We start from the raw sequence: 17,571 nt of genomic DNA, 5'->3' as shown, positions 1-17,571 counted from the left end.
AGTGCCACAAAGCAGGTCTTTGACACATGCAGATTTAGAAAGAGTTTGGAGGAGGGAAGGGACAAGGAAAATGGAGCCAGAGAGGGAGGGTGTGGAAAGGTAGACTGCCTGGAGAGAAAAGGTGTGGCCCTCCTGACTCAGCCTGGAAGTCAGGAATTCCAGTTTCCAGGACCTCACACTCTGCAGCTGGCTTAGGCCTCCCTGAAGCTCTCAGCCATGTGTCTCCGGCGCAATCTCTTGGAAGTTCTTCTCATAAATGCCAGTGGAGGGTGCAATGGGGAAGTGAATTAGAGGTTTACCCTCCAGGCTATTTTCTCACCCTCTGAAGAACTTGTAATTGAAGTGGAATAATAATAATATTTTAGCATTTTATACAGTTTTACAACTTGAATAGATAAAATTTTTTATACTTGAAAGTGCATGGGTTTCTCATTTTAGTTAATGAGCTGAATCTAATCTGTGACTGTAAATGAGGCTCATAGAAACTTCATCTGGGGACATTACTGCACAAATATAATTAGTAGCTAGTAAATGCTAACTTTTTTTGTATAATATCTTTAACCAAAATGGGGCAAGGGTTTGAACTGTGCATATTTGCTACCAAAAATTTTCAGAAAATGCTTTTTTTTGGGGGGTCATTGGACACAGCATTTTCTCCATTTCTAAAAATGATCCCTCTACAAGATTCTCGGAACAGTTTATAGTTATAGAACTTGAATTACATCACTATGATTTTAAGTAGAGGTCATTTAAAATGTTGTGATAGGCAATGATATGGACCTTATACTATACCAGATTACATAATAGCCTTTCAGAGAACTAGAAAAGGCACTCCTGCACCCCACCTCAGGGCTGACACCATTCTGCGCCCATATATAGGCTCAGTAAGGCAGAGAGGGGCTGAATTTCAGACTCCACTCACCTCCCCCCTGCAACCAGGCACTTTTGTTTAAAGCATAACCCTGTTGACTATGATGGGGCAACCTTGATTGCTAACCTCCAGATCTTGCATTGTAAAATAAACTTGCTTAAATTATTGAGTTCTTACATTTAGCAAATTGTCCAATTAGGTTTACATCGAGCCCCCCAGCCCCGAAAGAAATATTTCGGCTGAGAGTTACAAAACTGTAAGCTCCATAAAGGTCTAGATAGGGTCTTTCTTGTTTACTTCTGTGTCTCCATCTAGTAGTGTCCTTAGTCACATGATAAATATTTATTGAATGAATGAATAAATGACAAATATTTATTGAATGAATGAATGATAAACAAAAGAAACAAGGCATGAGTATAAGTTTCAACATTCCTTTGTAGTCTGGTTAAAGCTCTGAGCCCTGCATTTCTACCATTAAAGAGGGAATAATTCTAATCACATCATTGGATTGCTATGAAGATTTAAATGAGAATATAATAAGAAAGCTTTTTCTCAACATTCAAACATGTTGGTATTGTAATGATTATTATTTAAAATGTCAGTTTTTAAAATATCTATTTACCACTCAGCAGAATTTCTGGACTGTGTGCATCTTAATTCATTATCTAATTTACATAATCCATAATAAAACAATTTTTTTGTTGTTACTCCTTCAAACCAATTAATGCTTTACGGAGTTAGCTTAATATTCGAAGCAATCCTGAGAGGTAGCTATTAGCCCATTTTACAGAAAAATGAAGGTAAGGGAGAGTTCAAGATCTAGCATAACCAGTCTGTTAATCACAGAAGCATTTGCTCAGCACAGAAGGGCCAGGTGATTCAAATATGCATGCCAATCCTGATAAGTCTTTCACAGATCTTATCAGATCTCAAACATGAGTACTGAATTCCTGTGAACTTGGGGTAATTTTAAGAGTTGGGTTTAAAAGATCTAGCTATAAGCACTTAAATCATTTCTCCTTAATGCAGTAGGTGTAACTGATTAACACTCAAAATATTTGAATATTTCAGTAACTCTCTATGTATTGAGCTGATTAGAATCTCCACCATCAACTCCATTTTACACATATTCAAAACTGTCTCTGGCAATTCTGAGAAATGAATGGAAAATAAATAGGGAAAAATCATTTATTTTATGACATCGTGTAAAGAAGTCTCCAAATTCTGAAGTTTCACGGCTCTGAGTCTTTTCCCTTGGTCTACCTAGAAGCATTTGTTCTGAATTTCAATCATGTACCAGTTTATTTACCCTTCAATGCCATAAGCTTAAAACAAACAAACAACAACAATAAAATGCTATATAAGTCTATTGAGAGTGGGAACTGTATATTATTTACTTTTCCAACCCATCTCACACTTTCTTCAAATACTGAGGCCAGTTCCTTGCTGGGTATGATTCAATACACATGAATCATTTGCTGTTCACCCAATGGGAAGCTTACGTTAAATCATGCTCTTTTTTTTCAGCAGGGGTTGGGGGAGTGTCAGCTTTATTAATATAATTCACACATTACACGGTTCACTAATTTTAAGCATACAATTCATGGTTTTTAGTATATTCACAGAATTGTGTAACCATCACCACCTTCAATTTTAGGACATTTTCATCACCCCAAAAAGAAACCCCCAACTGCCACTCCCCAGACCCTCATCCCCCCAGCCCTGGGCAAACACTAATCTATTTAAAAACAGCTGCCTCTCAGTGTTGCTATCTTGATAGATGTGCCCATCCTGGACATTTATATGAATACATGGAATCATATAATATGTGCGAAAACTTTCTTTTGAGGTAAAACCCAAAACACAGATTTAAACATGTAATTCCTCTTTTGTCACTTTCACCATTTTCATTTGGCATGCCATATCATTTCACAAAATTTTTTTCTACCTGCTGTTCTTTCAAAAACGTATTTTTTAAAAGAATAAGGTCTAGTCTCATTTTCAGGAATATCTAAGTAGTTTTGTTATAAACACTGATCTAATTTAAATTCAAAAAGTGAAAAAATGTCCTGTGGTATCACTGTTTTAAGTTATGGCCATATAAAAGTGCAAATTAATACTTAGGGTCTTCAGATTTAGCATTCCCTTTAATTCCTTTACTGTTGCATCAATGCTCGTTAACTCATTGTGGTGTAGCAGGAGTATATGCAATGAGGGCAAATAGCGCAGGCCTAAAAAAAATGAAAATATTTGATTAAGATTGTAAACATTTTTAATGCTAATGAAACATGCTAACTAAACAAAAGCAAAGACTACATTATACCTGGTGAAAGGTGGAATTATTAATAATATGATGACTTATTAAGAATACAACAAAGCATAAGAATTCAAATAATCGATTGTAATTTGAGAGTATAGAGTCAATTTCTTTCCATTGTTTTTTTTCTGCAGCAATGACTTTGCTTGATTTTGAAGGGGTTATTTTCCTTATCCTTATTTGGTTTGTTTTGTTTTGCCAATGTTGCTTAGTTTATAATGCCAATCAAGGAAACAATTATTCAAATCAATAACTCCCCCAAACTGCTAAACTAAATATTTTCTTTACACAGCCAAATATTTCTTTTGTTTTATTGATTCTAAATTGCACATTTTCCCCCATTTTTAACATAAGTGAAAGTGGGTTTGTGTCGACATCATAGTTGAATTGACAAGCTTTCCTTTCTTCATGGAACAAGGAATCGTAGTGGATCTCAAAATTTATGATATTTCGACTCTGCAACATGTGATACGGAAGAAAAATGTTTTGTACTATACTGCTTTATACCTCATGATTATAGTATATCATGTACTTTTATACCTGGCTTGAAATTGTCAGTTTAGAGATTGTTGCAGATACAGAATTAACTCAGAGTGAAACAGAAATTTGGCTGGGAAAAATTATAGCCTGTGAAAACATTTAAGACTATTTATGAAGTCATTATTTTTATTAATGCTCCCAAACATTGTTAAAATTTGCTTCCACAATATCTAGTTTGTGTCCAACTGTGCAGTAGAATGGCAAAATTTCTATGTTAAAAAATGATTATTTTATGTCTTGAATAAGACACATGACAATATTGAGTTAAAACCCATAATCAAACAGCACATCTTAAAGTGTACATAAGAACTTTAAAAAAAAGTTTCCATCATATATGTTCAACAGAAATGTTAAAACAGATTGTTGCATGCCATGAGCAATACCATAGTTGAAAGTTATTTAATTGAAAATTGATTCAATCAATAGAGAAAATTTTACATACCTTCTATATCAAATATTGCATTGTTGTTTAGATATAGTTCTGCCAGACAGTAGTTTCTAGTTAGAAATGTTATTCCATGGAGCTGAAAATGAGAGTTAGAGAGCAATATACTTTCTACAATAATTACATATAATTATACATTCACATATAAATTTAATAAGAAACATAAGAGTTCAACATTTGATATTTTTATTAATTTTTTGCAACCTTTTTATCTGGGCTATGAGTTTACATTTGGATTGTCTTTGAAGGTACATGTGATAAAAGGGGTGTTTTTAGCTAACTTAATACACAAACTTCTCTTACCACTTCTCTGACAAACTCCCTGCATGGTTTTCAAAGCCTCTGGAATCTGGCCTAGTCCTCTTGCTCTAACAACCTTTCCTACATTTCGGCTCCATATAGTCACATGGGATTTGGCTCCATATGTCCACTGATTCACCATCACATATTATTAAGTGCCTATTATTTGCCCAGGGCTCTCTCCTCAGATAAATGCTGAGCCATTTCTGCATCTGTGTGTGAGTTATGATTTCTCTTTGCCTGCATGGCTTTCCTTCCTGGTACATTTCTGATTATTCTCAAGGATCTGCCCAAGGCTGGCAAGACCTCTCCAACCATGCCTGAGCAGGCTGCCACAAGAAGTTTCCACTGCTCCAGAGACTTGTTAAGACCGTTCTTTGATCTCTTCGCATCTCACTGCTATCTTCCTGCTCTGTTTTGACTCACTTTTTGTGTCTCTAAACTTCCACCTGCTCCAGCACTTTGAGTCGGATCTCCTGAGAGATGGTCTAATTCTGAATTCTCTTTCTTTATGCCCCAGTCTGTGAACCATCTCCCTTCCTCAGGCTCACTGTCCTTCGGGTCAGCAGATCTCAGTTTAGCCGAGGACTCTGTAATCTGAATACACACAGGAGGTCAGAGGTCAGAGCCAGTGCTAACAGCTCAACCGGCACCATCAATCGGCACCATCCCCAAGGAGAGGACAAGGCACAGCATAATCCTGTTATTTACAGCTCATCTTTTTTTTTTTAATTTTATTTATTTATTTGGTTGTGTTGGGTCCTTGTTGCTACGTGCGGACTTTTCTCTAGTTGTGGCAAGCAGGGGAGACTCTTTGTTGTGGTGCGCGGGCTTCTCATTGTGGTGGCTTCTCTTGTTGTGGAGCACGGGCTCTAGGTGCGTGGGCTTCAGTAGTTGCGGCACATGGGCTCAGTAGTTGTGGTTCGCGGGCCCTAGAGCGCAGGCTCAGTAGTTGTGGCGCATAGGCTTAGTTGCTCCGCCACATGTGGGATCTTCCCAGACCAGGGATCGAACCCGAATCCCCTGCATTGGCAGGCGGATTCTTAACCACTGCACCACCAGGGAAGCTCCTGATGTTGTTTTTAATAAGGCCCTTCCTGACAACCCCCGTGCCCATGACCCTTCCTTTTCTTGTCCACATCCAACACTTCCTTTGACTTGTGCAATTACTTGATCACTAGTTTTGTGTCTTCCTTAAGGAAAGAAACTATGTTTCCTCAGTCTCTTATTCTTCCCACCTCTCCATTCTCCTAACAACATGGTGAAGTTGCATCTTACTTTTAAGATTAGATTAGAAATTTGTTGTACTCTAAGAGCTGGAAATAGTCAAAAGCACTCCTGAAAATTCCTGAGATGAACCATTAAGGGACATGATAGTAGTATTTAACTCTAAACTGAAGTCAGAAATGTTTCTGTTAACCTGAAAGGAGAATCCCACTACTTTTTAAAAAACATTGACTTTATAACCTCGATAAAATGTGACAGATTTGTTTGAATTATGAGGATGAAGCAGGGTAGACTCATAGGGTGGGGCAGGTATGTTCTAAAAGCAGCACTTAAGTTAAATGTAACAATGCTAACTTTACTGCTTAAAACAGGATCTAGCAGGGGAAGAATCTCATGAAATAGTTATTGAGCAGGTGCTTACTAGTTTATACAGTGTATACAGAAATATACGCTCATGATTGCAGATTAGTTTTACATATTTATTAAATAGAACTGTTTTGACCTTTGATGGATTGATTCAGGGAGACAGAGGCCAACCTACCTGATTTAGTGAGGATTTACTCATGCCCTCTCATATCTCAGAAAAGCTATTTTAGGTTTGTAGTCAAAGTTTAAAAATGATTTCTTTAATGGATTTTCTTTAATTTTTAAATTTTTTATTATATTTGCAACAATCACAAATTATGAGGCTATAAAAGGCACATGTGCTGCTCATCGCACTGTCTCACAGTCTCACCTGCACCTAATTATGTCGGCACCGCTGCAGGAGAACCACCAGTAATTTCACTTCAGCTTTGTTAAGTCACGAGGGGAGCCATGTTTCCCCCAGGTAGGAAAGACCATTCAGCATAGTGAGGGGTGGGTCCAGCTGGCTTCCTATTCCTTTCTACTCTTCCTGCTGCCCTCCTAACAGCAACTCACTACCTTCCGTCCTTCTCCTCACCACTCCCTGATCTAATGGTAGCCACACCTAACGTCAGCATAGAAAGAGAACACAAGGACAAACAACGACTTTTTCTTCTCTTTTTTTTCCCCAGTTGCCTGCCCAGTCACACATCAACAGAACATTACTAATTAGTTGAGGTTTTAATTTCTCTTGCATTATGCATTAACACAGAATACTAATAAACTCAACCAGTCCATCCTGATTATAGAATAATAATTTTACCAAGAGCATTAACATCTTTGGGCCATGATTCCTGGGATTTTAAGATTGCACTATGTGTTGGGGCAAAGGAAGGAAGTGAAAAGAGATAAAGCTAGATCATGAGGACCTTGGGGAACTATTAAAAGATTTTGTGCAGAGAAGTGTTAAAGCCCAGTTTTATTTTGAAAAAAAAAAAAAAAATGACAGGGAAGAGTGCTGTTTAGAAGAGATAGTAAGTATAACAGCAAGAGATGAACAAAAATGGTGTTATGCTAATTCAGAAGAATCTATGGGTCCCAGAGTAGAGTAATTACAGTGGGAGAAGAGCAAAGTAGAGGGAATTGAGAAATAATTCCAAGGTAGAAGTCACAGGACTTAACAGACATTGCAATGTACCAAGCTGTCGAAGTCAAGATCTAGGAATAGGAGTTGGAAGACATACTTATTGTTCTGACACACAAATCATTGTTAAAGTAAAATGTTATTATAATTATCCATTTAGAAAAATCTACACTGTTGATTCTAAGGATTGCCATAGCATTTATATTGAATGTGACATTTCATAAATCATATATCTTAGCTCAGGGCTTGGCACATAGCGAGGGTTCAATAAACGATAGCTATCGTTATTTACTATTTAACCATTATTATTTTTTATAGAGCTGAGAGCACTTACATTTAAGGTAAAGTTCTTAGAAGTAGCCACCGAGGTACTAGTGGGTAAAATTTTATGCCAGCATGAATTTAAAATTAAGGAGGCATTCTTTTGGGGCAGGATTTCTCAACCTTTACAACTGTTGACATTTGGGGCCAGATAATTCTTTGCTGAGGTTGGGAGAGTTGCCCTGTGGATTGTAGTCTGGTTGGCAGCATCCCTAGCCTCTACCCACTAGATGCCAGGAGCACACACACCCCAGTTGTGAAAATCAGAAAACTTCTCCAGACATTGCCAAATGTTCCCCTTGTGTGTGTGAGGTGGGAGAGAGTTTGCAAAGTCACTCCTGATTTACAGTCAAGGGGACAGTCATAACTTTTAAGTGCTTATTATGACCCAGGCACTAAGCTAGATGTTTTCACCAACATAATCTAATATGATTCTTACAATAGCCCATGTTATTTGTTTTATTCCTTTATTTACCTGGGAGGAAACTGGGGCTCAGAGAAGTTAAACAACTTTCTCAAGATAACAGAGCAAGGGTTCAAACCCAAGTCTGTCTGACTCTCAGATCAAAAGTTGGCATATAGTATATCATAATGTGGTTCATTAATTTGGAGGAACTTCTGTATAAACCATCCAGAAGACATTAACTTGAATACACTTTCAAGTAATGGAAAATATTATTAATCTGAGTAATGGAAAATATGGGGTAATTGAAAATATTCCATAAATTCATTTTTTCCTACTATTTTAGCAATAACCAAAAACATGTTTAAAATGTACCCAAAAGACTGTAAGTTAGTACAGCCACTATGGAAAACAATTTGGAGGTTCCTTAAAAAACTACAAATAGAACTACCATATGATCCAGTAATCCCACTACTGGGCATATACCCAAAGAAAACCATAATCCCAGAAGAAACATGTACCATCATGTTTATTGCAGCACTATTTACAATAGCCAGGACATGGAAGCAACCTAAATGCCCATCAACAAATGAATGGATACAGAAGATGTGGCATATATATACAATGGAATATTACTCAGCTATAAAAAGGGATGAGATGGAGCTATATGTAATGAGGTGGATAGAACTACAATCTGTCATACAGAGTGAAGTAAGTCAGAAAGAGAAGGACAAATATTGTATGCTAACTCACATATACGGAATCTAAAAATGGTACTGATGAACTCAGTGACAAGAATAAGGATGCAGATACAGAGAATGGACTGGAGAACTCGAGGTATGGGAGGGGGCGGGGGGTGAAGGGGAAACTGAGACCAAGCGAGAGAGTAGTACAGACATATATATACTACCAACTGTAAAATAGTCAGTGGGAAGTTGTTGTATAACAAAGGGAGTCCAACTCGAGGATGGAAGATGCCTTAGAGGACTGGGGCGGGGAGGGTGGGGGGGACTCGAGGTGGGGGGAGTCAAGGAAGGGAGGGAATACGGGGATATGTGTATAAAAACAGATGATTGAACCTGGTGTACCCCCCCCCAAAAAAAAAAAGTACCCAAAAATATTTGGCATGAAATGGGAAAAAAGGAAGAGAACTGTAATAATCTCTAAATATATACATACATTGCAAAGTACTAATGTCTTCTGGAATATATATATATGAAATTTATATAGATATGTATAAAATTACCTTATTTTAAGCAATGAAACAGGCACAGAGAGGTTGAGTAACTTGTTCAAGTTCACACATCTAGTATAAGTGGAACTGAGGTTTGGCCCAGGCTCCAGAGTCCTTGCTGGGAACCACTGCACTTTATTAGCATCTAGGGTAGGAAGCTGAGATGTCAGTCAGGCTCACTCCTAGACATAGCTGGGTCACTGGCTTGACTTGCTCCATCCACCTGATATAATCTCAATCTCTCAAGTGGTCTGGGTTTCTCTCAAAAATTGTTTCAACCTGGCTACCCTACCTCAGGCTAGCTTTGGGTCCCAGGCACTGTCTTATCATGTCTCCACTCCTTAGGAATTTTTTTCCTGTTTTATCAAAGACTTTCCAGCAGAACCTACACAGATGCATATGATTGCCAATCAATACAAACTAAAAGGACTACCCAATGCTGGCGCAAAGCAATATCATATGCAAGTAAGTGCACTTGCTCTTGGCTTCCTCCACCTTGCCTCTCAGCATTCCTTTTTCTTGTCCTGGCATCCTCTGAACCCTTAACACTCCAATTCATGCCCTTTCAACATGCTCTAGAGTCCCATTTCTGCAGATTGGTAGAGGTAAATGTTATATTGATGATAAGGCTCAAGATAGCCATCCCAGGGGTGTTTCTTTTAAATTAGAGGATTGTGATCAATGATTCTCTAATTGTTGACTTTCAGGTCAGTTTGATTAGCTGTTGTGGTCTGAGAAGACTTCTGAGTGTCCCTCAAATTATGTTCCATAATAACTCCCTATGATACCCTCTCATAAAATCACCTTTAGAGATTATGTTCACTAAACCCGAATAATGCATTCAGTATAAAGAATGACTTCAAAAAATTTCTATTATTGTGAAACAAGACTCCAGAACTCTAGACTTGGAAGGAAACTTCAGAATTATACACATGAGATTGTGTAGGGTGAAGAAAATGACTTCTGGTTAAAGGTTTAGATTGTATACACATATCTAATTTTTTCTATCCAAAAATTCATCTAAAATGACAATAAAAGAATTGTTTTGAATGATGTATATTCATAAGGATAGGGAGAAAAGAAAATTAGACCACAGCAATACAGTTCTGAAATCTGGAAAGCATATGGTCTAGTGGTAACAGAATTAACAGAAATAAGAAAGCCAAATTCTAAACCAGAAAACAACCTTATATTTATACCACAATATTCTAAAAAGCCTCAATGACTGGAATTGAGGGTAAAGAGGAGAGGATTAAGTGAGCAGAGCACTACTGAAAGCTTTCTAAGAAGCAATTCTATTTCTCAAGAATATTCCCAGTGTAAAACCACATGGCAACTGGACCTCTCCTACCACCTCAAAAGACTAGAGGTTTACTCCCTGGATGGGATAAAAAACACAGTTCCTGGACAAGTAGACACTAGAGAGAGGTAAAGACAGAGTTCCCACTGAAAACTGGAAGATTAAGGGAATGTATGTACACTATGTGTTGAGTGTTCCCAGCCCTCTTTCTCCAGCTTGGCTCTCAGAATGTGGGCAGTCAGGTCTTTACAGTATAATCTTCTTATGTATAAAGGTAATATAATAATAACATTGGTTAGGTGGGGGGGGGGCGGCGAGAGGCCTTGGAAATTAAAAACATGAAAGCAGACAATGTTATGCAATATAAAGAGTTAGAAGAGAATGTTGAAGAAATCTCCCAGAAAGTAGAGCAAACTGACAAAAAAAAAAGAAAAGAAAAAAAGAAAATAAAAGAGAAAATAAAAGAAAATTAGAGGACCAGTTCAGTAGTTCAATATTTGCATAGGAGTTCCAGAAAGAGAGAACAGTGAACATAGAAGAGAAAGAAATCAGCAATACACTTCAAGGAAAACTCCCCAAACTGAAAGATATGAGTTTCTAGATTGAGATTTCTCCAAGCTCAGCACAATAGATAAAAACAGGCCCCCACCAAGGCACATCACTGTAAAATGTCAGAACACTATCCTCCAGACAGAAAACATGCACATAGACATGCACACAGAGATACACACACACACACACTCACACACAGGCCATATTCAAGGATCAGGAATCAGTACTCAGAACGACTTCACACTCCTCAGTAGCTACACTGAAAACTAAAAGACTAAATATCTTCTCTCTAACCTACAATTCTATCAGCCAAATGAGCCAAAATATTGGTCTAAATATGAACACTGAATAAACACAATTGCAGACATAAACAGTCTTAAAAAAATTACCACATGGAACCCTTTCTCAGAAAGCCACTGGAGGATGTACTTCAGAAAAATGAAAGACACACAATACAAGAAACAAGACAGAGGCAAAGGGAATTTCCAGGATGGTAATGAAGGGTGATTAAAATTGTGCACACGGGTACACAGAACAGGAAGTCCAGAGTGGAGCAAGTCAGAAGATTCCAGGCAGACTTCTTCAAGAAAATGAAAGCAATTGAATGAATGAATGCATTGAATAGATTTGGTCAACTGGCAGAGAGCTTGGGTAGAGTAAGTAATAGTAACCAATATAAAGTATATTTGTTTGCTACTGCTGCATAACAAATACCACAGACTAGGTGGCTTAAACAACAGAAATTTATTTCCTTATAGCTCTGGAGGCTAGAAGTCCAAGATCAGGGTGCTGGCAAGACTAGTTTCATTTTGAGGTCTCTCTCCTTGGCTTGTACATGGCCACCTTATGATACCTTCACAGGATTTTCTCTCTTTATGTGCACATGTCTAGTCCCTTCTTCATCCTCTCTCTCTCTCTCTCCCCCCGCTCCCGCCCCTTTCTCTCTTTCCCTCTCTCTCTTCTCTCTCTCCTCCTGTATCCTAATCTCCTCTTCTTATGAGGACACCAATCATATTGGATTAGGGCCCACCCTAAAGACCCCATTTTAACTTAATTCCCTCTATAAAACTTAATTACCTCTATAAAGGTCCTATCTCCATATAGTCCCATTCTGAAGTCCTGGGAGCTAGGGGGCTTCAACAAATGAATTTGGGTAGGGGGGAACAATTCAGCCCATAACAAAAAGCTACTTGAAGAATCAAACAAGTATAAAATCCAGGGAAGCAGAGGAAATACAATAAAGGAAAAACAGATAGAGGTTAATACATGGCTTAGTTCTGAAGAGTGTAAGTTATAATAACATAACCAGTGAATACTGATTTAACCAAAATTACAATACAGCCACATCAGGGCAATGGGAAATGGAAAGTATGCATGTATATGGAAAGTATGGAAGTGGGGGCAGGAAAGACAAAGAATTCAGTCCTTATGTTAGCAGAAACTCAATAGCTATTGTCTAAAAGAGAAAAATTAAGAAGCAGCAGAAATACCAGCATGTGACTTTGAGATATACAGCTAAATAACAATAGATTAATTTAAAGAACTGAAAGTTGTTGCATCTGGGGACTGACAAATAAGGACAGAGTGTGCGGAAATGTTGCTAATTTACAGAATTGGCTAACTCCTTAAACTATTATAATAGGCAGACATACAGCTCTGTTAAAAACAGTTTTTAAAAAGAGTAGGTCCTTAGTATTCCTTCTGTGTTTACTGCGTGTGTTTCTTTGTTCAGTACTTCACATATGCCATCTCATTTCTTCATCATGACAACCCTGAAAGTAGTTATGAAGAATAAATATCCCTTATATTAAATATGAGAAAACAGAGCTCTAGGTAAGTTATGTGATTTGCTAAATATTATCAGCTGATTAGTGACAGGATTATAACTATACCTGAGATCTCAGTTCAGCGTCCACTTATGATATATTTCTTCTGCCAGGAATTTTTATGTAGATATTGGTGCTATTCTTTAGATTTTCATCTTTCTGAACTTTAATGAAATATACGACACACTAGTCGTTATTTTTTAGCTGCACAGCACTGAATCCTCCTGCCCACAAGTCAAGGAATTCTTCATCTAATGAGCCTAGGTGGGAATCTGAACCCACACCCCATTAGGCAAGGTACTTGCTTTTCTAGACTTCCTGGCACGTAAGATGTGGACACATGACTAGGCTAAACCAATCTGATGCACCCACTCTGAACTTCAAATCAAGAATTAGTAATGCAAAGAAGTGGAGCCAGTTTAGTGTTAGATCTGGTGGTGGCAGAGGAGACAGCAACATTTGTTCCCCATAGCAGTGGGAATGGGGGCAGCAGGGATGGTCACAGGGAAAACAGCAGCACATGCTGGGACTTCTCTTGCTGAATGGCAAGTCAGCAGTATATGTGGTTTTGACCATGGCTCCTTTGATCCTAAGAATTTTCTACACTTGATTCCTAAGCTACCTAATATTTACCCAATATCATTCTGGTATATTACCTTCCTGCTTAACACTGCCAAAGCAAGCTTCTGTTAAGTGAATTTCTGTTTACCTTAACTAGCACCTCTGCAAAGAAAAGTTCAACTTGGCAGACCTAGCTGTGATGTTAAAAAAACTGAAACTGAGAAAAACAAAGAAACAAACCCAGAAACTGATATTTTTGAATAAACAAAAACATATCAGATTAAGGAAAATATTATCAAGGTACCCTCCCCAAACTTATAAATTATGATCAATTACATGTCATTTGTGATTCCCTGACAAAATGGAAATCTGATATTAATGAGGAAATATTAGGATTTTTATTCACTCATTTTTCCATTCAACAAATATTGTTGAGCAGCTACTCTGTGCCAGCACTGTGCTAAGTTTAGGGGTATGGCTATGAACAAAATAGACAAAAATCCCCATCTTTTTTTCCTAGCAGGGAAAAAGAAAAACAATACTACAATAATTAAATTGTATATTTTGGAATCAGTTGTTACGTGCTATGGGGGAAAAAAAGCACGGAGGTTGGGGGTGCCAGTAGGGAGATGATGTTATATTTTAAATGGGTTGGTCAGGCGAGACCTCATAGAAGAGGTAATATTTGAACAAATTCTTGATGAAGGGGAGGGAGTGGGCCACTAGAATATCTGAAGGAGGAGCACTTGGGGACTAGCCAGTGTGTAGGTCCAGAGATAACAGGGTGCCTCGTGCTGCTGGGTCAGAATCAGTTAGGGAGAGAAGAGGTAACGAGGGCTGAGAGGTAAGCAGGCAGGCTGCTTGTGCAGAGCCTTGTAGGTACTGTAAGAACTTGGCTGAAAGTAATAGGTAACCATTAGAGATTCTGAGCAGAGGAGTGACATGTGTTGACTTAGGTTTCCACAGATCACTTTGTTTACTGTCTTGAAGGATTCCCAGTGGGGCGTGATTTTGTCCCCCAGGGGGCATTTGACAATGTCTAGAAATATTTTGGGTTGTTACCTCTGGAGAGAAATCTGGCATGTAGTGGGTAGAGGCCAGGGATGCTGCTAAACATCCCCAGAAGCACAGGGCAGCCCTCACAAGCAAGAATTATCCAGTTCAAAAAGTCAATAGGAGCAAGGTTGAAAACCTGGGGGCAAAGACGCCTAGACCGGAGATTAAAGACATGATAAAGTACTGAAAATTTCTATAATTATGTGCTATTTCAAAGGGTATATTATTGCATGTTTAAATATTGAAATCACGATATTCTCTAAATTTACTTAAAACTCTAAGTATAAGTTGGGGACAATTTTAATAACATACACTGAATTATATAGGAGAAAAAAAAGAAAAATTTCAATACACTTTCAGGATTCCTAAGTTCATTTTTGTGGTGTTCCTGTCCAATAAGTGAAAACAATGCATTCATTTCTATGTTAGTTTAAAATACGTACAATATTTGGAAATAAAATCTATACTTTAAAAGTATTTAGAAATAACACTTATTTTTAATTATTTGTACTTATATACAATACAGACAGACTTTCATTCTCAAGTTTTCCCCTCTTTATTCCACGTTCTTGAAATTCTTATATATGCTTTTTTTCCCCAAAATAGGTTACATTTCTTGGTTAAATCATTTAAAATCATAATTAGATATATGATGTATATGAATTTCACAACCATGCAATGAAGTCTTATTTAGGTTATTTATGTTGATTTACTTTTTTGAGAAGGTGTTAAATATTTGGCAAAATATAATTCTTTCAACAAAGTTGACATAAGAGATGTAATTAATATCACCCTGAGGTAACAGAAACACGAAAGAGCCCAAAATTGTATGAAGTGCATAATAGTTTGTTTTATTCTTTAATAGCTCATACGCCCTACCATGGAGTTTGTGCTGCTCTAAATTGTTTTTTGGAGCAAGGTATTGTTTGTATAAATGAATAAACCTCACTGAAGGAACCAACTAAAATTTCATGAAGCAAAGCATGTCAAAAAAAATGTACTGCCTTTTCAAGAGTTCTTTACAAATATTTGAAACTGTATATTAACAATAATTATTTCCATTTTCAAACTGTGATTTGCTAATTTTGTACATCAATAGTCCTTCCTAAAATATATAACTATGTGCTCTTTACCAGAGTCTCAATATGTGCTGCATGTCTGGGAGATAGGAAAAAAATAACATATCTACATAGCATAGAAGAATGAGCTCACAATCTTTCCTGAAGTGATTTTGCTTATTTTAGTATGGAAAATGTTATTTTAAATAAGTATTTTGATTACATTTTAGATGAAGAAGTTTATAAACAATGACTTTACCATAAGAGGTATTTTTATTTAAATTTAGTTTGTAAAAGTTGTCAACTCTTCAGTTTTTGCTACATGGTGGAAACTCAGATTCCATTTTGAACAGTTGCTTGGTGAGGCATTATATACAGATTTCTCATCAAATGCTTACTCTAACCTGTGACAAATGAAATATACAAAAGTAATGCTAGGTCTTCCAGAAATAGAAGGATACTGGTGTTGTGACATCAATATTATGAGCTCATTATTAAACATCTGTAAAAGAAAAATTTTGAGGTAAGGCGCCAAAACACAAATAGATCAAATGTATATAAACCATTTGAAACTGCAGTATAAAATGCAAATCACTTAGATTACTCGCCTGAGCAGACCCAGCTTATTAGGAAAGCTGGAAAAGATGAACTGTGACCTGAAATTCCCTCAGTCAGGCTCGCTAAAAGATGAGACAAAGCAGAGTCTTTAGAAGGCCTCAGTTAATACACACCTAAGAACAGCTGCCTCCCACTAATTACATCAGCCAGGGAGATTAGAAAAAGATGACCCAGAAAGAGAGGCGCTGCAGAACTAATGAATATCTATGCAATACAAGGAGAACGCAATCCCTCGTAGAGCATAGTGAAGGAAGCAGAGTAGCCAGAGCAAACCTAGGAAAGCTGGGGCATTGCATGTCCTTAGAAACAACTTGTACCTATTTAATTTGCTGGTTCAGGGTTGGACTAGAAGCTCCAGTTTTATCATCCACTACATAATAATGGGGAGAAGTGTGCACCCTTCATGCATGTTAGGCTCCGAACATACCAAACTACATTCATTCATTGTCTCTGCAAACCACTGCTTTCTCTCATTCCACTCCAGGCAGTCTGCAACCACAATGCCCTCACCAGGAGTACAGTCACACCCTCTGCCTTTCCTAATTCTATCACTAAAGCAGGTACCATCACATTTATTGTTATATTCCATCAGTAGCCTAATGCAAGTACAGAGAAAACCATATTAGATAGGATGCTTTGGGCTCCAAGTAACCTCTAAGCTCAACTCAAACTGGCACATAAATTAGAACATTTGTTATCTCACATATCAAGGAGTCCAGAAGTTGTGAGAACTTCAGTCTGAATATCTCAATGATTCTCTGAGCCATGCTTTTCTCAAAGTGTTGATACATCCACAAGTTGGTAGGATGGTTCCTGGCTAACTAGGCAGGCAAGAAAACACCCAGAGGAAACAGGGGAACTCTCTTTTAGTGCTCTCTTTTGGGAAAAAGGAAGACTCTCCCAGAAGCCTCCCAGTAGCTACCTCCAATGTCTCTATTACCACAATTGGGTTATGAGCCCATTCATTGACTAGCCACTCACAAGGAGGATGGGATTATCCTGATTGGTTTAAACAGTTCAGGCTCCATCCCTTGGAACTGAGAATGGGGCCACCTACCTGAATAAAAAGAAGTATGTACCAAACCCTAAACCCAGATTCTGCTGTATAGGTAAAAGAATAGAATGGATAATGAATGGACAACCAATAATGGTCAGTACATGCATCTCAACAAAGTTGTTGATTGAGTAAATGAATAAACAGAAAAGATGTGTTCATTTTATTTTACTATTTTGTGCCTTGGTTGTTCCTAATAGAGGGTAGCCTAATATAATGTAAGAATAATGCTGGTCACAAGTTTAGATCATTGTAAACAAAACATTACAATTCTAAATATTTGTATTCCTTCATCAGTGTTGATGTTTTTCACCATGATTCTCCATACCACTTCTATACTGGCATAGTAACTTCTTAGTGGTCCACCTAGTGTAATCTAGATTTTTAAAGAAAATAATC

General features: G+C 37.5%; 1 protein-coding gene across 1 annotated transcript in view; it reads right to left on the bottom strand.

Moving 5' to 3' along the window:
• The window catches only part of LRRC72 (leucine rich repeat containing 72), a 40,172-nt gene that overhangs the window by 10,295 nt on the left and 12,306 nt on the right, over positions 1-17,571 (bottom strand). Inside the window, exons 4-5 of the mRNA XM_057733713.1 lie at positions 4,171-4,252; positions 2,992-3,102 (exon numbers count right to left, since the gene is read on the bottom strand). Coding sequence (XP_057589696.1) covers positions 2,992-3,102; positions 4,171-4,252 — 193 coding nt within the window. The remainder of the gene's footprint in view (positions 1-2,991; positions 3,103-4,170; positions 4,253-17,571) is intronic.

Source organism: Hippopotamus amphibius, chromosome 4, assembly GCF_030028045.1.
Source record: "Hippopotamus amphibius kiboko isolate mHipAmp2 chromosome 4, mHipAmp2.hap2, whole genome shotgun sequence".
Lineage (NCBI taxonomy): Eukaryota > Metazoa > Chordata > Mammalia > Artiodactyla > Hippopotamidae > Hippopotamus > Hippopotamus amphibius.
The sequence above is the reverse complement of the archived record's forward strand: the minus strand, read 5'-3'. Positions and strand labels throughout refer to the sequence as shown.